General features: G+C 42.6%; 1 protein-coding gene across 2 annotated transcripts in view; it reads right to left on the reverse strand.

Moving 5' to 3' along the window:
- MCTP2 (multiple C2 and transmembrane domain containing 2) overlaps positions 1-22,344 on the reverse strand; it is a 251,723-nt gene that overhangs the window by 159,242 nt on the left and 70,137 nt on the right. For both annotated transcript variants that reach the window (XM_059056947.2, XM_067029545.1), the window contains exons 3-4: positions 17,970-18,032; positions 16,723-16,831 (exon numbers count right to left, since the gene is read on the reverse strand). In XM_059056947.2, the coding sequence (XP_058912930.1) occupies positions 16,723-16,831; positions 17,970-18,032 (172 nt within the window). The remainder of the gene's footprint in view (positions 1-16,722; positions 16,832-17,969; positions 18,033-22,344) is intronic.

The raw sequence follows: 22,344 nt of genomic DNA on the forward strand, positions 1-22,344 counted from the left end.
CTTCAGAAATATAAATCTGGCAGCAGCTTATAATTTAGAAGGAGGAAGAAAAAGGCTAAAGCGAAGAAACCTGGTAGTTGAGATAACACAGCACCAGGGAGCTGAGGAGACAGCTATACCCAAACTATAAGAAGCACCGATCCAGGGTTTCACAAAGCATGGTCCATGGAACACTCATACCTCGAGATGCTCCACGGACTGAAAGGGTTATGTCATCAAAACCACTGGGAAAAGCTGTTTACTCTTTCCTTACTTGGAACTTCCCTATGTAGAGTAAAACATTAAACACTGCTAAGAACTGTATTAATGACAAGCAGAAGCAATAATAAAAACAGCTTAAAACTTTTCTACTCTGTATTTCATAAAATTATTTAAATATAGAAAACATTTTACTTGGGGCAACTATAAACATAATATTAAACTCCTCCAAATCCAAGCTCTGGAAGATGAGATGCATGCCCAGAGTTGCCTAATATGCATGGTAGGTGAATTATATGAAGATATGATAAATGAATAAACTTTGAAGTAAGATGGCATGGTGGATTAAACTCCCAGACCTTCCTTTCAGTAACTGTATAATCTTAAGCATCATAATTTCCTTATGCCTTACTATCTTCACCTGTAGATGGAAAAATGCCAACTTTGTAGAATTATCTTGAGAACTGAATGAACCACTATACTTCCATAACAAGAGGCTCCAAACATTTACATAGTATGTGCTTCTATTTATAGTATTACTACTCAATTAATTTAAAAGGGGAGAGTGTGTAACCATGTACGCGGTACTAATTAAATATTCATTTACTTTATTTTAGCTGTCCAAGTAACATGCACTGATAATTTGTCTCTATATGTCCCTTCTAAAGGTGTGATGTTTATAACCCCTTCTGTCTTCAAAAGTTGAACAGAAAATTCCTTACGTTATATACTTCTCACAGGGATCCCATGTGGTTTGGGAAAATTTCATGAAACAATCTGAGCTGTCTTGGAAGGAATGCGCCGTTTAAAATCTGAAAGTCACTAAGTATTCATGAGTACTAGCCACTGCCCCACCTAAGGGGCAGTCCTAAGGGGATTCATTAGGATTTCAGAGAACTTTGCAGGTATAATCTTATGAAAATAACAGGCAACTCAATAAGAAGGACACATAACTCAAATTTATCATCAGGAGAGAGTCATCAAGAACCATCATATTTGAAGATTCTGTTCTCTTGGCATTCGATTTATCATCCCAAGGGGCTAATTACCGGATTGAGTGTGTTATGGAAAAGGTGGGCAGTATCAACAGGTGAAGTGGTTGAATAGAACAGACAAAATCACATGGACTGGCTCAAGAACTAGCCCGATATGCAAATAAGATACATCTGTAATGAAACTCCAATTACCAACACCTTCTCTTTGCTTTTTCTAGTATAACAGCTCATGGCCATGGTAGTAGAAAAGGAAGGAAGGAAGGGAGGAAGGGAGGAAGGGAGGAAGGAAGGAAGGAAGGAAGAAAATTATTACCATCTAGAAAAGGTTACTATCTTGATATGCACGGAGAATTTACACACACACACACTTTCCACCAAAAGAAATCAGCCTTCATATTGTATTTTTTTCTCTTTTTTTTTTTTTTTTTTTTTTTTTGCGGTACGCGGTCCTCTCACTGTTTTGGCCTCCCCATTGGGGAGCACAGGCTCCGGACGCGCAGGCTCAGCGGCCATGGCTCATGGGTTCAGCCGCTCCGCGGCATGTGGGATCTTCGCGGACCGGGGCAGGAACCCGTGTTCCCTGCATCAGCAGGCGGACTCTTAACAACTGCGCCACCAGGGAAGCCCCATATTGTATTCTTTTACCTGCCTTCTTCAGTCAATAACACATCTGTCCCCTTCCATGTGGTCATTTATGTATCTATTTGTATGTGTGTGTATGTATGTATATATATACATACATACACACATATGCACTATATCATATAGTTTATGTACTATATCATATAGGTTTTTAAAACTAGCATTCCTAATTTAAACTAAAAATCCAAAGCACTGAATGCAAAAGCTGTATTTGTAGACAAAACCTACTTATTTGTCACCAGCAAAGCTCATTTGCCAAGTTAAAAACTTCAAGCCATATAGGGTCTCCAAAAGAAATGTGGTCTTAAGCTAGAAAAGTTTCCTAATTAAATGCATTTCTCAGAGTTGTTGTTTGTTTATGAAAGGAAATGATCTCCATAATTTTACACAAAGTTCACAGTTTGTAATACCTGAGAACTTTTCTCAGGGGATCTTAAGAGTTCAGTTTCAAGTCAATAATTATTTACTAAGTCTTTAGGGAAACTGAGATACACATAGATGAATTCATTCTGCATAAAAAGTATTTGAACACATATGAAAAGCATAAATTTGACTTTTTTCCTATCCTCTGGCTTAAGAGTAATAAGATTCATTATACACATATCTTTAGACTCTTTGCAATATATATACCTATTTGGAATGTTTCTTCTTGCCAGAAAAAGAAGTAAATCTGAGTTGTTTTCATATGGGATCCATAAGTTCTGACTTTCTCCAAGGGTGGCTAAATAAGAGCCAGACGTGATTTCAGAAAACAAGCGAGTGATGATTTTTGAACAGCCGCTGCTGCCCTCTAGCAGTTACGCTGAGATTTCCAGAGCGAGCCATGTCCAACTGCAGCTTTCTTAACAGACCCCTTCAGAAACCATAATGGGCCTTATGGAAACTCAAGGGCATTTTTCCTCAGTCACATGGGACAGGAGAAACAACTTTCTCTTTGTAGAGCACAGTCTACTTTACTTAAGAGAGCAGGAGATTCAAGTCTAGCAGAATTCCAAGCCAGGCTTCATCTACTATAATTAAATGAAGGGAACATGTACATTCCCAGGATTGCTTTATCCACTACAATTAAATGAAGGGAACATGCACATTCCCCTTCTCCTGCACATGGTGGCTGCATGCTTCTGTTTTTATGGTACCAGCCTCAGAAGAACAGTTCCCTCCCAGACCATCTAAGGGCCTTGCTGGCCACGTTCTGTCACTTAGCACATCCTGGTTGAACCACTCCCGAACTTTTCTCCCAGTGAGATTGAATCCGTTCCTCTTGGGGAGCCCACCATGGACAACAGCCAGTGGCACCTTGGACAAGGCTTGCCCATGGCTGGACCCTGTGATGTAGTGTACCAAATTCACCAAAATCCATTTTTTTGAAAGACCATCCAGTGGCCAACTTACAGTGAAATTGAGGATCTGAATTTACCAATTTTACCAAAACTTGCTTACTTTAACTATTTATAAAGTTTTACCAAAACAGTTTATTTTGACTATTTTTAAAGTTTGTATAGAATAAACAACGGGAATTAAGAGAGCTGTGGAGAGTGAGGTCCTCGTGGGGACTTTCAGATTCTCCCCCTGTACCATGCTCCCCCCCCAAACTTCCTTCACCCCACCCACCCCACCCCAAGACTTCCCTACCTGCCCTACTCTCTGCCTGCTCCCCACCTCTGTTCCCCTAATATTCTTTTTCTGTCTTTAGTCATCCCCTTTCTGGGATCTTCAGCTTAGGCCAGGCCATACCCATTCCTTTCTATCATTTTCTTTGGCCTGAGACAAATTAAATATTATTTAAGATGCTGTTCTGGCTTTGTCTTCAGAGCTGAGTAACTAATATGACCCAGAGACCTTTCAAAGTTGTTTTTGAAAGTTCTCATCCAATAATGTTATACACTTAATTTTCTAAATAGATGAATGAAAAAAACATTGTCAATATACTGACGGATTCAGTAAATGGGCCATTTGGTGAGTAGATTATTCAACAAATTGGCTTTTGTTGAAGTGGTCACTAAGAAGAGATGCCTGCACCCCTATTCTTGATGAGGTGATCAGAAGTACACAGGGATGTAAACTTCTGCTTAGAGACAGCATGCATGGTTGCCCCTGTTAAACCAAAGGAGAAGGAACCCAGGTAAAAGTTAGAGGAAAGCATGACCACATAGAAAAAAGGAGAGAAGAGGCAGTGGCCAGGATGCAGCACTAGTAACAGAGCAGAAAGCATTGGGGGGATAAAAGGAAATAAGGTTAAGAGTAAGCCAGAATGCCAACGAATGTAGCCACCTGAAGTCTCTATAAAGGGTCAAACCTCCCAGATCTATAGGTGTATCAGCTCCCGGTGTTCCAGAAATCCACTTTTCCAAAGTACACACAACTATTAATACCTTAACATCCTCCTCTTTATTAATAAAAATACTTCAAATGTCCCCAGCCCAAGCTATCATTTAGGCATAAATCTAAGTCTAATGAAATGGATACCAGCCTTTATGGAAAAGAGACAACAGGACTGAAGTTTAGTATGATACTCACAATGGATGTGATCTCATTTGCTCCTCCTAAAACGGTATTATGTTGCAGTTTTAAGGATGAGAGTGGCTAGTGAGTTGCTAGAGCCAAGCCTCAGTCCCAGACCCATTGCACACTAAAGCTTCCATAAGTGCAGCCACACTTAATAACTAAGCACAACCTCCAAGTACTGATGCTCCTTCCATCAAGAAGCAGGGTGCCTACCACGTCCCCCTGTAATCTGGGCAACTGCTTTAACCAGTGCGGGGTGGTGACAATAACACTGTATTCCTTCTAAGGCTGTGCTGTAACAGGTGACACGGCCCCTGCCTCGTGCACTGGCCCTTCGTGTCTGGCGCCCTGAACTGTGATGTAAGAAGTGTGACCATTCTGAGAGCACCAGGCTGTGAGGAAGCCAGGCCTCACGTGCAACAGTCCTCCTCTTCCAAGCATCCCATCCCAGGCACCCAACATGCGCATGAAAGGGCCTCTGAGGCTTCAGATGATAAAGTCCCCATGGTAACTCATCCCCCAAATCTCAAGTCTTCCAGGTTGAGGCCCCAGACAGTGTGTAGCAAAGCAAGTCATCCCCACTGCGCCTTGTCCAAATCCACACTCCAGAATTCACAAACATATGGTAGGTCTGGGCTGAAGGTAAATGGTTACATACTGATTGTCTCTGGAATAATACCATTCACCATCGTGCACCTTGCCCCCCGCCTCAAATTCAGCATGTTGGGGACACCTGAGGTGCGATGGCATGATGGAATTAGCTGACCAATACTGTAGTTGACCTCCAGATTAAGCCACAAGTAAAATCACAGACACATGGAAACACACAGATACACCCTCTGTGGACTTCATCCTCTGTGTAAACTGTGTACGTACTCTCTAGCAGAATCCACCAATCAGTGTGGAAATGAACAGATAAAACCTCTCCTACAGAGAAATCCAATTCAACCAAATGGAAGGCATGCAACATTCAAGTCAATGATCTTCGGGTGGGTGTAAGGTGATGTTTTACAAGCAGTGGACACAGGAAGCAGGCCTGTTTTGCTCCAGAATACTTCATAGGAATGGAGATAGGATCCCACAGAAGGAATAGGTAACTGACTATCTAAAGCAGGGGAGGACCAAGACCTTCTAACCAACCTGTGAGGATGCAGAGTGTCAAAACAAAACCCATCAACAAAAATCTCTAGAGGAAAGAGTTCAGTTGTGAGAATCCACTAATGGCTGTTTGGATGCTGGTCTATATCCTAGTGGAAAAGGGGTAAAGAGAAGCAGATTCCCAAACTCGGCTCCCCATCCCTGTTGCGGGACCTTGGCAAGCTACCAAAACCCACCAAGTGGAGGAAATCCAACTGCTACCTGGGTTTCAGGATGGGTGTTTGCATCTTTAAAGTTTCAAGTTTGCTAACGAATGAGCATCTTTCTGAATAAGCTGACCAGATGTGTCTTCGTTGCTCCCACACAAGCACACCAATGATCGAGCGCCATCTGGTGCTCAGAGTAGGTACTACAATGTGAAGCAAAGCCCCAATTTTTGAAAAATAAAAAGTATTGACTGTGACCCTTCAATACAGTACAACTGTGATGTGGTGCTGGCACTGGAACAAAACAACACATCCACAGGAATCAAAGAGAAGTCCAAAACTCAGACCCTCATATGGACCGAATTTTAATACCCAATTAAAAAGTGGCCATCAAATCATTAGGGAAAAGAAAATTTAGTCCTCGTTAATTAAATACCCATTTGGCAAAAAGTAAAACTAAGTTCCGACTCTGGGCCAAAAGATCAAAATCAACTTGATACAGATCAAAGAGATTAATGAAAAAAATGTAAAATCAGACAGAAAAGAATAAATATAGGTTAATGCATCTCTCTCTCGAGACAGAGAAAAGGCCTTTCAAGGTACAAAAGCAGAGGAAGCAAGGAAGAAAGGAAACTCTCCAGAATAAAACTGTAAGACTGGAAAAGAGGTTTGCAACAAAAACTTTATAAACAAACTTAAAAGGCAAATGACAAATTAGAAAAATATACGTGAACATATCCAGGAACCAGGAATAAGCCACAGAGATGGATGGAGTTGGCTGTGTACAAAAGAGAAGCAAATATCTCTTAACCAAATATATCTCAGGGTCCAAATTTCTCGGGACAAATTAAAACAAAACGAAGACAATACTTCTTCTCTATCAAAATTGACACAGATAATCTACACACAGTGGAGGTGAGAAACAGGAAGTGGAACACTCATATGCTCCTGGTGGGTGAGCAAAATAGGTGTTTATCAAGAGTGAATGGGCAATTCTGTTAAGGAGAATCTTGAGATGTCAGATCATATGACATAAAACATCCAATTCACTGCAATAAATGACTTGCAAAGAAATAAAGTCTGACGCACAGATGTAGGCGCATTATTACTAGTAATTAAAATCTGGAATGATAACCTAAACTGAAACATTAATTAAAGAAAGAAAGGGGGCTTCCCTGGTGGCACAGTGGTTGAGAATCTGCCTGCCGATGCAGGGGTCACGGGTTCGTGCCCTGGTCCGGGAGGATCCCACATGGCGTGGAGCAGCTGGGCCCGTGAGCCATGGCTGCTGAGCCTGCGCGTCCGGAGCCTGTGCTCCGCAACGGGAGAGGCCACAACAGTGAGAGGCCCGCATACCACAAAAAAAAAAAAAAAAAAAAAAGAAAAAAAGGAAAGAAAGGTGTACTACTGTTTTCAATTGCTTTTCAAAATAAAACTTTTATAATACAGAAAAATATATATATGTGAAGCAAAAATAGCAAATAATCAAGTAATTGAAGTCAGATCCTATTTTACTTTAGAACTCAGTATTTTTAAAAAAATCAGATCAGTGTAGCACATTCAGTAAAAAATTCCACTAAGTAATGACCTACTGGGATGACTTCATCCACACCAAGCTTTCCCATGTTGGTCACTATGAAACTTGAGGGGCATCTTCTGAGTCAAATTGAAGATGAAGAAAATAAAACCATCAATTCACAATGGAGTTCTTATTCAAATAATACACCCTTAAAAACTAGCGTCTCTTTCATTTCTGCTGTTGCACTGACAAGAAAGCAGGAACTGGTCTCAGAAAACAACCTTAACCGACCCTTTGCCCTACTGGCAGCAAGCAGTGGGGTGAGGAGTACAAAATCTAAAGAGAAAAACAAGAGGTATGCAAACGGTGGGACAAATTATCAAGAAACTGGGAAGGAGGGCCCTAATAAAATTGGCGGAAATGCCACACGTCATTGCCTTTCCCAGAGAGAAAACACAGAAATAAAACCAAAAGGAGAATAACTAGAACCAGACACAGCAATAATAGTAGTTCATGGCCACTGTACATGGCTATGTCACCCCTCCCACACACACATCCCCATAAGCACACGCACCAGGTTAATCCCCATAATCACTGCTGGATGATGTCTGAGCTGGTATTCAAACTCAGATGGCCTGTGCCCCAAGTCTGTGACTCTGACCCACTTTCCAGGGCCCCCAACACTTCCCATCCTAGCACAAACAAGGTCACCTTTGTTGGGCAGCACAGAGTATACAGAAGAGACTGCTGAGGGGCTGGCCCAAGCCCACAGAGCCGCCCGGAGGCACAGGGGTGAACCCTCAGTGTACCCCATTCACAGCACACCTGCTGGGAAGCTACATGGCTTGTTAACGCTCCTCAGCATATAACACAGAGTTCTAGAAACATCCAGCCTGTCCCCCAATCACAGCTGCAATGAGGAGAAGGTTCATCTCTAGGTCTAATACAAGAGCATCCTTTCCTTTTTAAAGAAGAAATATATAATCATAAAAATGGTACAATCTTTAAAATCAGCCTACTAAATCGCAAGAGGCAAACAGGACCCAAATCAGAGGTACCAGACATTTGAACATTTTGGTAGCAGTTTTGTAATTTATTAAACCCCTATTACATGGCCAACTTTTCACACTAGTGGGAGATCTTTTAAAATTTTTATCTAAACCATTCCTTTCAAATAGGAAAATGACTTATCCAATGCATTCTTCCTATAATCTGCAAAAGTACCTGTCCCTGCTCTAAAAACAGCTGTCCCGGTCTACCTGGGCTGGGATTAGAGAACGGTTTGCTGGATGAATGGGTCACGAATTGTCATTGCCTAAAACTCACATCAAGAAGACGACCATGAACCCCATGAACCCTCAGCCCTCAGGCCTATAGCTGAAGGGATGTGTATGCTCTAGTGACATTGCAGTGAACTCCTGCAATGGACTTTTCTCTCCCTTTTGCAGTATTGCAATGTGGCCACCAGAGGGCATCAGTAACCTAGTATGCTAGTGCACAGCAGGACCCTATGCAACTACCCTTCACATCAATGGAAAACACAGGATTTCAAAGAAAGGGCTGTTGTTTGCCAGGAATTCAATGCTCTGGGATTTAAGCTTGGAGTGGAGCACTTTTTCCAAGACAAGAGGCCTGCCCACGTCACACGGTGCTCATGCCAGTCCTAGAAAACAGGGCTGCTGGCATTAGCAATACCAACTCGAGGACACCAGAACATTTTCTTGGCCACATTCCCTTCCATGGGACACTGAGCCAGGGTTCAACACTCTCTATATGTCAACCAAACTGTGAAGCAGTTAGACTTAAAATAAATTGGTCCTACCACATTTCTTCTGCTTTACCAATCTCGAAATTATGGGCCCCCAAGAGTTAACCAGACAACAGCTCAGACGGAGAACTTAATACAGGTGTCTGGTTTGGTCAACAACAATACAGTTTGTAGACCCTCCCAGAAAAAGAATGGGAAGGAAACGGGAAATATAAAGGAGTAAAAGGAAGAAGCTGGGGATGAGGGAGAGGAGTGGAAAGACAGAGCAAAGGAAAATTAGGTGACAGAAAAGGAGGGAAGGTGTGACCAGCAGACAGGCAACAGGGAATAACCGGGACAGAGCAGAGAGACAGGGAGGGTTCGGGTTTTCTCCTAGAGATGGCTCGGGAAGACGGGCTTCAGGAAATGCCCGGGCATTTTACAGCATCCAAGTAAGGCTCATTCCTAGAAAGACCACTACAGCAACCCAAATGGCCCAGCAAAGCGGCGGAGGGGTGGGGGGGGAGGCTGTTTAATTAGCACAGAACTCTCCAACAGTGGGTCAAGTCTAGTCAAAGCTGAAGGACTACATGCCAGGGAATCGAAGAGAAATTCCTGAGGAACTGGAAAATGACCTGAAAGAGGCAATCTTCTCAATGTGGCCACACTTCCAGAGCGACCTCATCAAAACCTCTCAGTGCTCCACGATACTGGTCTTACATCCACAGTGACTCATAAATGGACAGACAGGCATGGTCATGACAGCGAGGTGAGTTACTGCTTAGTCACTCACTAACTCCAGTTCTTTTTCATGAGCTGTGGCTTTTGCTGGGTTTACTCAGTGTACACACACACACACACACACACACACACACACACACACACACACGCCCCTATCTATCTATTCTGTAAAAGAGATAGAGGAGTTGACAGCTAAAGACCCTGGGATACTCTGGGTGGTGACTACATAACAGTACGTTCCTGACACCATCGCTAAACCTGTACATTGTTTAGAATTAGCAACTTCCTGGTATAACAAACTTCACCAAATCTCCCAGAAAATCTCAAAATCACAACTTGATAGTCTACTTAACAAACCAGCCCTGTGTTTGAGCCGGAGAAGTGAGAGATTTAGATAAAATGTTCACAGCACTCTTTACACCAGGGAAGGCTATCATCCAGCCCCTGGCTGATGGATTCATAACCCTGTGAGAAGTTGGGGGGATTCCTGTTTCTGAGAGGCTCTCCTCCTTCTTTCTGGATGGGCCAAGTGACAAAGTTTCCACTCCTCAATCACAAACCCTATAAGGGCCTTTGAACATCCTTTCTTTAGGTATGTCAGAAACATCTTTTCCTGAGAGAGATATGATGACTTTTCACTTTACTGCCCAGTGAAAATATAGGGGGGAAAAAATGACTTTTTACTACCCAACATCTCTAGATTTTTCTGCATTATTTTATGTCACATTACTGAGATGTTTTCCAGATACTTCATTTGAAAACATGAGCTTCACAACTTGATCACTTCCTCATTAGCTTATACCTCCTTATTTTAAATAAAGATGTACTTGGCTACTCTAAAAACCAGCTTCTCCAAGAGAAAATCCAAAATCAGATCATGATATTCTAGACTGAGGTCAGCAAATTTTGGACATGGGTAAAATCCAGCCTCATGCCTGTTTTTATAAATAAAGTTGTACTAGAGCATGGTCATGTCCACTGGTTTACATATTATCTATGGCTGTTTGGTCACTAGACCAGTAGAGTAGCTGTCACTAAGTTTATGGACCTATGCCCCATAAACTCTAAAATATTCATTTCTGTCCCTGTACATAAAAGGTTTGCCAACCTATGTTCTATATGCAATGTTACCTACGCAGCAATAATTATGTAATAATCCAAAGAAAATGCTGACCTCTTCCCTCAACAGGGAATGATTCATCAAAAAAGATTTTTCCTCCCTAAAAATTCACAAGAAGTGATGGCACAATTGGGTTAAATATGTAAAATAAAACATAAATCAACTCCTATGCTGAAGACGGGGCATAAAGAGAGAGCACAGGGGTACTGAAAATTTAACCCAAACTAAGAGCCAAGTGTCCAAAGTCACTGATGGGAAAGCTGACATGGAACACAGGAACCAGCTCTGCAGTGGGAGTCAGGATCATGGGCCAAGTTCATTATCATTATTCATTAATTACCATAACACACACACTATCATTTATTGACTATTTTCTCTATGTATGGCACTGTGTTACATACACTTTCTTTTTTTCAGTTCTTACAACTACATTATAAGGCAAGCTACATCATGCCCATTTTGCAGATGGGTAAATTCCACCTGAGAATGAGTGAGTTGCCATCAGAAATCACAAGCCAAGAAGTAGATTGTAATGTCTCATTCCTCCTCTTGTCCCCCAGAGCCACCCATTCTGGTGAGTCCTGCCTCAGCCACTGCCTCCCTGAAAGTCCCTGGTCAAGTCACTTAGTCTCTGTACTTCAATCACCTGAATTAGGACTTCTGTCAAATGGGTTGCAGCCAGTGATCTGTATGACATTTTACACTTGTGTGTAAATCTTTTTTTCTGGACTCTATCACTAGGTCCCAGTTGAGTACAGTGTGATGCTCATCTCACTGAAGGGACTGAATAAACGCTTGCTGAGTCAAGGTGTGAGTGAAGGAACTCTGTTCCCTCCTGGGAAGATGTTTTCCCTTTCACGACAGTCTTTAATACTCCTTGTCTTTAAGTCTGGCACTTAAGTTGGATTTCCCTATTGAAGAACTAAAATGTATTAAAAGCATTCTATGTATAAACCTCCAGTATGGCACACTAGGGCATATGAAGATGAATGATAAAACAGTTACCCAGCTAAATAGAGCTAATAGGGCTTCCCTGGTGGCGCAGTGGTTGGGAGTCCGCCTGCTGATGCAGGGGACGCGGGTTCGTGCCCCGGTCCGGGAGGATCCCACGTGCCGCGGAGCGGCTGGGCCCGTGGGCCATGGCCGCTGGGCCTGCGCGTCCGGAGCCTGTGCTCCGCAACGGGAGACGCCACAGCAGTGAGAGGCCCGCATATCACAAAAAAATAAATAAATAAAAAGAAAATAAATAAATAGAGCTAATAGTAACAGGGAGGACCAGTCGTTTATCCAATTGAGGGTAAAGGTATATGGTTTATAGAGGTAAAATTTTCATAGGACTGAGAGGACAGGGAGCTTATGTCTGTGAAAAACATAAAAGACTAGATAGAAATGCCATTTGAATAGATCTTGAAGGATATTTAGTACTGAAACAATCGGCTATCGATCCTACATCCAAAGAATCGGAGAACACGTGATACAGCATAGTGTAAATTCACAGATAATTCACAAGTCCTTTTATATTTGGTACTTTGGCACATCTCACCGTTCTCTGTACCTAATAATGTTAATGAGGTGAATACCAAGTTAAATTATGTTCAGAGAATACAAATTGAGTAAGAGTGCAAATGCATAATGAGGTCCAGCCCCAAGAAAAGAAAAAGCTGTTGTCTAATCAGGAATTGAAACTCTCCCTACCAGGAGAAGCACGTGTTTCTGCTCAAGTGCTACCACCCAGTGTCTAGAGCAGTGGTCCTCACAAGGTGGTTCCTGGACCAGCTGCATCGTGATCACGTGGGAACTTGTCAGAAATGTAAGTTCTCGAGCCACACCCCAGACTACTGAATCAGAACCTCTGGGGGTGGGCAATGTGTATTTTCATAAGCCCTCTAGGTTGTTCTCATGATCACTCAAATTTGAGAACTACTGGCCGAAAGGACTGTGCTGGATAAAATTCTGAGAGGTTGGGCTGGGCTCCATAGAAAATACTGGCATAGCGATCAGCCATGTCAGTCCGGGGCAGAGGAGGCAAGCACAGGTGCCAGTGACTATGATCCCTGCACAAATCAACAGTGGGCACCAAACATGCCCTGAAAATGCCTTGTGAAAATCGAGCAGTCATGAACACACTCACAGTAAGGAAGGCACACCACACCGCAAAGTATAGAAGAAGCACTTGCTGAGAGGGGGATGTTTCCTTAATAGATAATGATTAATCTTCCCAATCAATAAAAGAGACAGGAACAATGTTACAGGTTATAAAAGATATAGGTGCTAAAACAGGTTATGATCTAGATTCCTTACTAGGTATTTATCCTTGGATTATATTAGGTTGACACAAGATAAAGCCATATTGTCATATGATGTCTAACTCTGATGAAACTATGAAGATAGAGATGCTATTGACGGGATTAGAGCACAGATTACAGTCTCCCCTTTGGTCCTGAAGCAGCGAGGTGTGGAGTAGGCACACAGAAACCCTATTGTTCGGTCATTTTCTGATGTAGGCAATGGCTCCCCCCTGCCCCCATCATCTGCCAAGTTTACTGACTGTGTCCTGAGTATCTGTTGTAAGTGTACTGGTGGGATATATCAAGGGTGGTGTGGCCAGATCACTCACATCAATTAGGGATAAATAATCAGAACAGATAGCAAAACTGGAAAAGGGGAAGCTGGCCCTGGAAGAGGTCCAAGGCCTGGGCACAGCCCTGAGGATATATACTCTATTGGAGCCTTCCAAAAATTTACAACAGGACATGTATTTTAAAGGTTTAGAGCACTTTCCTTCCAGTAAAGTTAAATGAGCTCTCTGTGGAACACACTTCCAATCTCCAGATAAACTGTCCCAGATTGAGCTCCAAAATGATCATCATTTGAAAGAAGCATCCACTGGACACTGCAGGTTCTGAGCAAGAGTCAGGATATTTGTGGGCAGGCACCTCACTCTAGTTTATGATCGTGTCCCTCAGATGTGATTTCAGGTACAAAATGCTATCTGCCCCAACTCATTCAAAATAACCTTAAGAGAGCTATCTATTAAGATGTAGACATTTATAATTATAGTACACAATGACAGTACACAAGAAGTTGCACAACTGATGGATAAGAAATTATAACTTTGACAGAAAACACTATTTACCAACAAGTATAAAGTGAAATTTGTTCGCCATTTTGAAATCCTGAGAAATTACAAAAAGACAGAGAAAGAGAAAGAAAGATAAAGAGACAGAAAAGAGAAAGATAGTAATTTTGTTTTTAAAAAGTGGGTATATGCAGATCTAAAAGATGGACATTGGTGAGATCAGATTGATGAAAGAACCCATAGTCCAAAACAGGAGCAGTAGAAAGTCACAGCAGAAAAAAGTTTCAGGGGCAGAGGTGGGCCAAGAGGATAGGATGGCAGGTGAACCAGGGATGCTCCAGCTTGGAGGCAGGGGATACAGGAAGCAGAAGATGGCCTAAGCACGTACCATGGTGACTGGTTGGCACAGCACACACAGAGCAGCTGGATGGCCCAGCACTGCCCTGTCCCTTTGGTGCCGAGCAGTGACCAGCAAAGGCACTTACAAGCAGGAAAAGTGAGCATGTGTAAGAAGCCATCGAGGAAGGTTTTCCATGATGGGAGATGACCAGGAGCCGGCCTGAACGACTGGCTCTCCCCGTCTGGCTGTGTGTCCCAACCCTGCTCACACTCAGTGAAGTCAGGACACAGTAAGCAAAAACAGCATCCATAGATGGCAACAGGGACACACAAATAAAAAGAGGAGTGGAAAACACAACCAAAGGATATCCAAGGGAAGAAGCACCAAACAGGAGATTTTCAATGTATACTTAATATTCTCAAAGCTGACAGCAACATCTCATGCATGAAATAGACTTCTAAAAATGAAAAAAAAATGCAAACTCAAAAGATGAACAGAATATCACAATGGTCATAACAACTGACGAGAAAACAGTGAGCTGGAAGGCCCGGCTGAGGAATTCTTCCTGAAAAAAAAAAAAGTGCTTCCTTGGTGGCACAGTGGTTGAGAGTCCACCTGCCGATGCAGGGGACACGGGTTTGTGCCCCGGTCCAGGAAGATCCCACATGCCGCGGAGCGGCTGGGCCCATGAGCCATGGCCACTGAGCCTGCGCGTCCGGAGCCTGTGCTCCACAACGGGAGAGGCCACAACAGTGAGAGGCCCGCGTACCGCAAAAAACAAAAAGAAAATGTAATGGTAAGAATGAGGAAGAAAAAGTAAGAGACACAGAAGACAAATGGAAGTTTCACAGTTTCACGGTTTTTCTAAAACAAAGTAGAGAGGAACTAGCAGGACAGACTGGCAAAGACCTGGAGAAAGACACAAAATTCTTTAGAATAAAAAGGTCCCACCTACTAAAAGAAATAAATGAAAAGAGACAACAGAGGAAAAACAGATATATTTACCTGTAATGAGATGTAAAACCTCTGAAGGACAAAAGAGGCCATAAAAATGAGGGGTAAACAACAGACTAGAGAAGAAAAGTTGCAACACCCAACAAACAAATGAATGCTGAAAATTTTAAAGACTCACAAAAATTTAGAAGGAAAAGCTCAATGGAAAACTGGGCAAAGGATACAGAGAGCCATTCACAGGAGAGGAACTACAAAGGGCCATGTTCATCACCATCATAAACCACGAAGCACAACTTAAAACAAGTGGACACTTGACCTAGAAGATTGCCAAACACTAAGCAGAATGATAAAAGTAAATATTCAATGGTGACAAGGTAGGGAACACATAACCAGAGTGTAGAAGAGGACATACTCTGTACCTTTTAGGGGGCCATGTACCAGTATCTCTTACGTTTGAAATTGTGCAACTTCAGGATCCTGTAATTGCATTTCTAGATTCTGCTCTGAGCTACTCACAATAGTTAACTTTTATTAAATGCTAGAAGCCCAACAAAGTTTTAAGTCACTACCTTCAATCCTCCTAAAAGACTATAAGGTAGGTCAATACTAACGTTCTTGTTTTGCAGATGGGGAACCTAAGTCACAGAGGGGTCCAGGAGCATTTCTTAAATCAATAGCAATAAATGGAAAAAACAAGGTTTGAGCCCAGTCAAACAAGGTTTGAGGCAGTCTGGCTCCACTGTCTGCTCTTAAACATACACTATTTTTAATCTAAGATATATTCTTATCTGTGTATGGAGCCATACACAGGATGTTTATTACAGCATCATTTATATGGCTGAGAAAGTAAGAAAAAACAACTATCATCAGCAGAGAGACAGATATTTAACACAACATACTATGGTATACTATTAGTATTTAAAAGAACTATATCGCTACATGGAAAAGCATGGAAAATCTTTAATTCATATTATAAAGTTTAAAAAAACAGTGCAGAATATGGAATATGCAGAATACGGCAAAATAACGATATTAAAATATCACTTTAATTAAGAAATATATGTGTGTGTAAATGCACAGAAAGAGGTAGCAAAGGCGAACAAATCAATCACATATGTTATAACATCATAACAGATCTTATCCAGAGGGAGGGAAGTCCACTGGGATCTCAGGGCAGGAAGGAGGGTGGTTCAAAGGGCATTTCCATCTATGCGTATGTTTGCTAACTTAGATCAAGAATGTATTTACATATTTCTCATGGATAATTAAACTAAGGAAACATTTTATTTAGCAGTTGTTATATACCAGCCATAAAGCACTTACAGAGATTGTATTTCATTTACAATAACTTTATGTGATCATCAATATTTGATTATAATTATTAATCATAAAATAAGGACAGTAAGATTCCATGTGTTTCAATAACTCAATGCAAATACCTTGATACCTGGAGAAGCTTAGATTTGAGCTCCAGTCTAGCACCAGCCATGCTGAGATGGAAAAAGTTGCAAGGTTGACAGGAGGGTTGAGAGGAAGAGGTCTGCAGGCTACCCAAGGGCGCCCAGAGCCAGGCCTTACCACAGCGATCCCGGACCACCAGGTTCCGGCCTTCCTTCAGGTGGATGGTGAGGAGGTAGGCGAAAGGGCTGGACAGGTTACTCGAGCCGTCGCCGGCTTTCCCGAGAGTCTGCACAGATGGAGAAGCCATTGAAGTCAGTTACCTTAGGCCCAAGAAACAGAATGTCGGAAACACTTCTTCATTTAAGGAAAAAAGATGATCACTGTAATGGCAAATCTGTGAGCGTCATCCTCCACTCCCACCCACCCATGTCGATGACATAGTTACACTGTTCTTTATCCTTCTCCCCAGTGGGATTCTATGAGAATTCATGACAATAGCTTCACAATATTAACTTCCCAAGAAGAAGCAGGTAAGTTGCATGCCCACATCTGACATCCCCCTAAACTCACCCATGCCCTGAAGGATCCTTATGCTACAGCTCCCAGTGGAGGACCCAGAGAGGACATAGCATGCAGAAGTTCAGCTATGGGGTGGGTTCCCACGACCCTGGTCCACACCTCTCAGCTCGGATGTGTGATGTCTCCCTCCTATTCTCCCCTCACCCCACCAACCCCCATCAGTTCAGGTACACCTCCTGCACATGTAATAAAAACATTCCCATTCACGACGACTCAGCTGATCATGTCCAGCCAACATGTGCCCCACCCCTGGGTCCATATGGGAGACACTTCCTCTCTGCTCTCCTGCCTGTGGCATATTTTTCTCTCACTACGTGGTCCCCATTATAGTGTTTCCTACACTTACCCACACAGTCTCACCTCCCACCAAGTTCACTTTCCTCTCCAGGAATGCATCAACTCCTACAAGCCACAACATCAAATTCGGTTTCTGAATATTTCTAAAATGAATCCAATTCAAGTTTTGAAAAGAGCAAATGTGTGTCTTTTGAGAGAAAAAGTGCAAATAAAATGACTTATTGTTCACTTATTGAATTTCAATGAATCGATCTGTGGCTAAGTCACTCTCGACAGCGTTCTTTTGAAAGTTTCTCGGTCCACATTTCAAAGCACTTCAAAATGGCTTTGTCTCCTGTACCATTTCACTCAATTTCATGGCCCTGTATTTTTAGAAGACAAATCAATAGACACTGAATTCATCTTTTCCAGCCACAATCTGCAAGGCCTGTCTTTGTGGGTGGTAACAGTTCAACATCCTTTAGAAATAAGAGGCAAAGATCCAAACATTTGATAAGAAATGTTTTTAGCGTTTACTTTAGTGTTTGTTTTTAAGGAATGTCACTTACAGATTGCTCTTGGAAACGTTGGGATGTCAGAGAGGCATTCAGATAACCACTTCCACAGAGCTTCTGTAAACAAGAAGAAAAATAATAATAACCCTGCTTTTAAAAAACCAAAAGAATATCAACCTACATGGATATCCTTTATCGGGTGTTTCCCTTTGAAGTTGCCATTTTCATAGTCAAATGCAGGCTGCCTTCCGGAGTGTGTGGCAAGTCTTGGCAGTAAAAGGTTGACTCACTGGAGTCCATCTGGCTGCAGCCTCTGCCCTCTTAGTCATTGATCAGCATGTGGATATGGCCGATTCTGCTCTCCTGAAGGGCTGCTGAGGCATCCGTAGTTCATCCGAGTCATTAGCGTGCCTGCAACTTTGTCCCAGGGGAGGCAGCGAGAGCAGCAGGGCCATCCTGCCAGGTCCCTCCATTGAGGACCTGCCTGGTCCCCCAGCCATCAAAGAGAAAAGGGCTATCAGGTACCAGAGACCCGAGTTTATCAGTCTATTAGGACACATTTCAAATGTGACCACAAAGACCTTCCTCCAACCATAACCTCATGGGTCTAGCAACTGTACAAGAACCAACCAAAGAGTAAGGAAATGCAAATTCTCAACAAATGATCTCAGACTGGGAGGTGTCTATGTTTCCTACTTAAATATGCCTCTGACATATTTCCTGGTGGAAATGATGCCACCAGGCACTGAACTGAGCGCAGTTCAGCAGTTAGTATGGGACGCAGTAAACATTTGCATTCTATCAGGTTTTATATGCACCAATGTGGGGTCCAGAGGAGCTCTGGGATTTTATGAAGGTTCTGTGTTAGATGTGAGGATAGCTACACGCATGGTAAGGCAGAGTGCAAGGGAAAGGAGAGAAAGGTCTCTCAGCATTTTAGGGATGTTCCTGTTTGTCGGACACATTAGCCAGGGCTGCTTTCCTGTGGCAAAACATGAGATTTCTCCCTCCAAACAAGGCTGAGTAACTCTGAAGTTATGAGTAAATTTAGATACAGGCAGCAGGCCTGCAGAGTTTGCTTAGATGACCATGAAGCTTTGACGGGGTGAAGATAGGGACCAGATGCACTATGGTCATTGGTCCTTCCCACCCACAGCAAAGATCAGGGAGATTTTGGCACAATTCAGAGATCCTGCCTAGATGGAAGGCAGGTTGCCTTCCAAGACATTCTCTCTCTGTCTCTCTCTGTCTCTCTGTCTCTCTCTCTCTCCCTGTCTATCAAGTGGAGCTCAGGCAGCAACAGAACCTGGAATTCTACAACAATAGGGCATTTCTTCAGGCCCTAAGAGGGCTGACAAAGGGCTGCAAACAAACACGGTTCTCTGGTCTACCCCGTCTGCACACAGTGAGACCAAGAAATGCTGCAGCGAGGCAGAAACGAGCCCTGATCACAAGTCGGTGTGGAGCCTCCCAAGCCCTCACCAGGTAGCAGAGAAGCCCTATGGTTGTTTGCAACTGTGCTTCTCCCATCACATCTGCCCCTTTCTCCCAGTCCCAGCTCAAATGTCCCTTTACTGTGAATACATTTCATTCAATTCAAATTCACACAGGATCCAGGGTGATTTCAGACACTTGGACCTTTCTCTAAGGACCTCAGCACTTCAGTCACTGGTGCCCCCCAGCTCTGGAAGTATCACCACTGCCCAGCTGGGCAAAGAGCCCTCACTCTCAATGTGGGCTCGACCTGACAGCAGACAAGGAAGGAGGCAGCTGGGCCTCTGTTGGTCACCTTCCCGTCCATTTCCCGGTCAGTACCTCCTACTTGTGTTGTGTAAAATGACACCCGGGGGAGTGGGACACGACGGCCTGAAGGCCACTCTATGACGACGATCAAATCTTACTCAACTCTCCCAATTTCAAAAGATTTCTCCTCATGCCTTTTACACTATTACTCTCCTCATGATTATCTCCTGAAAGCTCAGCGATTCCTCTTCTGCCTGATTTGCAAAACTCAAAATACTCCGATCAGGTCTTCATGTGCAGAACCAACATTTTTCATCCTCTGCAGCCTGATCACCCCGTTAGTGTCTCCAGATTTATGAAACAAATCAACGCTCCACTTAACCAATCCTGTTTGAAGGCAGTTCTGTAAAACTTCCGGTGCTGGGATCAGAATTCCTGTTTAAAGTGCATGGTCCCGTATCTTCTACTGTCACCTTCTGCTATCAAACAGAAGAGTGAATGTTTCTTAAAAACCATTACTCCTCAGACCAACACACCATACACACTCTCCCCGGGGAGCCTCCCTGTACTTAATGATCACGTTCATTCAGTGACAAAATGAGCCCACATCGGGCTTCCCTGGTGGCACAGTGGTTGACAGTCTGCCTGCCGATGCAGGGGACACAGGTTCGTGCCCCGGTCCAGGAAGATCCCACATGCCGCAGAGTGGCTGGGCCCGTGAGCCATGGCCGCTGAGCCTGTGCGTCCGGAGCCTGTGCTCCGCAACAGGAGAGGCCACAGCAGTGAAAGGCCCGCGTTCCACAAAAAAAAAAGAGCTCACATCACCACCATCATTTTACACACTATCAAAAACGAACACGGAGTTTTATTCAAATACTCAATAAGTCTTCCACTTAGAACAACATGGAAATTAAATGTGAAGAATGACATTAATTCAACATTATGGCTCGTTTTACTCACAGAAGTCACAGAACTTAAAGTTATGGTTCCCACAGCCGCCGTAACTGTCACACGCAGTATATACACACCAAGGAAGGAAAGTGATCACCATAAAGAAGACAGGAAAGGCTACAGAAGTACAGGAGTACCGGGTTACAGCTGCTGGGGGACACATAACTTTGAGTATTCCTGACACTCTGCATGGAACTGAAGGTATTATTCACTGAATAGAAGTTGCATTATTTTCAGCTTCTTTGTAAACCTAGTAACTACATCACTGAATTTTTCATTTAAAAAGTACAATTAGTATTTTTCTTACAGGAATCCCTGGTATCCATCATCATGAGAAGATTTTTTTTGATGTTCTCAACAAGCAAAATCAAGCACTCTAATTTTTCTTTTTAAATTTTACTTTAAGAAAGTTAACACACAGTGAAATTGATTTTTTACATGTGTGTACAATGTGATGACTTTTTTACACATGTATATATTTGTGTAACTACCACCACTATTGGGACATAAAACAGTTCCCCAAAAAAACTCCTGCATGCAATTCTACTGTTATCACATTGTTCTCTCACCCCTAATCCATGGCAGTCATTGACCTGTCCTCATCCTATAGCTTCATCTTTTTCCATAATGTCCTATAAATGGAATACATGCAAACTTGACACTGGCTGACATCTTTCACTTGGCCCAATGCCTTTGAAATCCATTCAAGTTGGCATCTGTATAAACAGTTCTTTTTTTTAAAATTACTGAATAGTATTCCATCATTATGAGTGTACCATAGTTTGTTTATCCATTAAGCACTGGTTTTAACCATTTTAAACAAATGTTTCCAAGGACGTACTCAGGAAAAGACAAATAATCTTGAATACCATCAATGCTGAGAAGTCTTAATAAGACAAAACTCTCTAATTATATACAAACATTCAGAAACTCAGCATTAACATGTTGGCATGAAGCTAGTCATCTCTTACACAACTCTCACTGTTACTTTTTAGATAAGTGGGATTTGTGTGTGTGTGTTTAATGACAGCAAATTTACATTGCTATTTCCATTTTACCTTGCTAAGGTGAAATTCATGGGAAGGTATGTAAATACATACAAGGTAATACATACAAGATTGCAAATGTATTAATATGAGGAGATATTAGAATGGATGGGTCAATTATTTTTTTTAAAAAAAGAAAATCTCGGGCTTCCCTGGTGGCGCAGTGGTTGAGAGTCCGCCTGCCGATGCAGGGGACACGGGTTCGTGCCCTGGTCCGGGAAGATCCCACATGCCGTGGAGCAACTAAGCTGGTGAGCCATGGCCGCTAGGCCTGCGCGTCCGGAGCCTGCCTGTGCTCCGCAACGGGAGAGGCCACAACAGTGAGAGGCCCGCATACCGCAAAAAAAAAAAAAAAAAAAAAAAAAAAAAGAAAGAAAATCTCCTCTAGCCACCAAGGACCTTAAGAACAAGACACGGATGTGAAAAAACATTTTCTTTTGTGCACACTAAATGTGATCTTGTACAAATATCACCTCCCACGTGGCTGTCTGAAGGATCTTACCATGAAGAATTCACAGAAAGTTAAATAATAAGCAATGTAAACAATCACTGGCTGTTTAAACTTTACTGGAAGAAGACATAAACCCACATGCAGGAATGCTAAATAAGAGTAACAAGTTGGCGGAGAAAATCACTTAAGATTTTCCTTGGGAAATACTCTATTCAAGTACATGAGTATAGCAAATGAT

Source organism: Kogia breviceps, chromosome 3, assembly GCF_026419965.1.
Source record: "Kogia breviceps isolate mKogBre1 chromosome 3, mKogBre1 haplotype 1, whole genome shotgun sequence".
Taxonomy (NCBI): Eukaryota; Metazoa; Chordata; class Mammalia; order Artiodactyla; family Physeteridae; genus Kogia; species Kogia breviceps.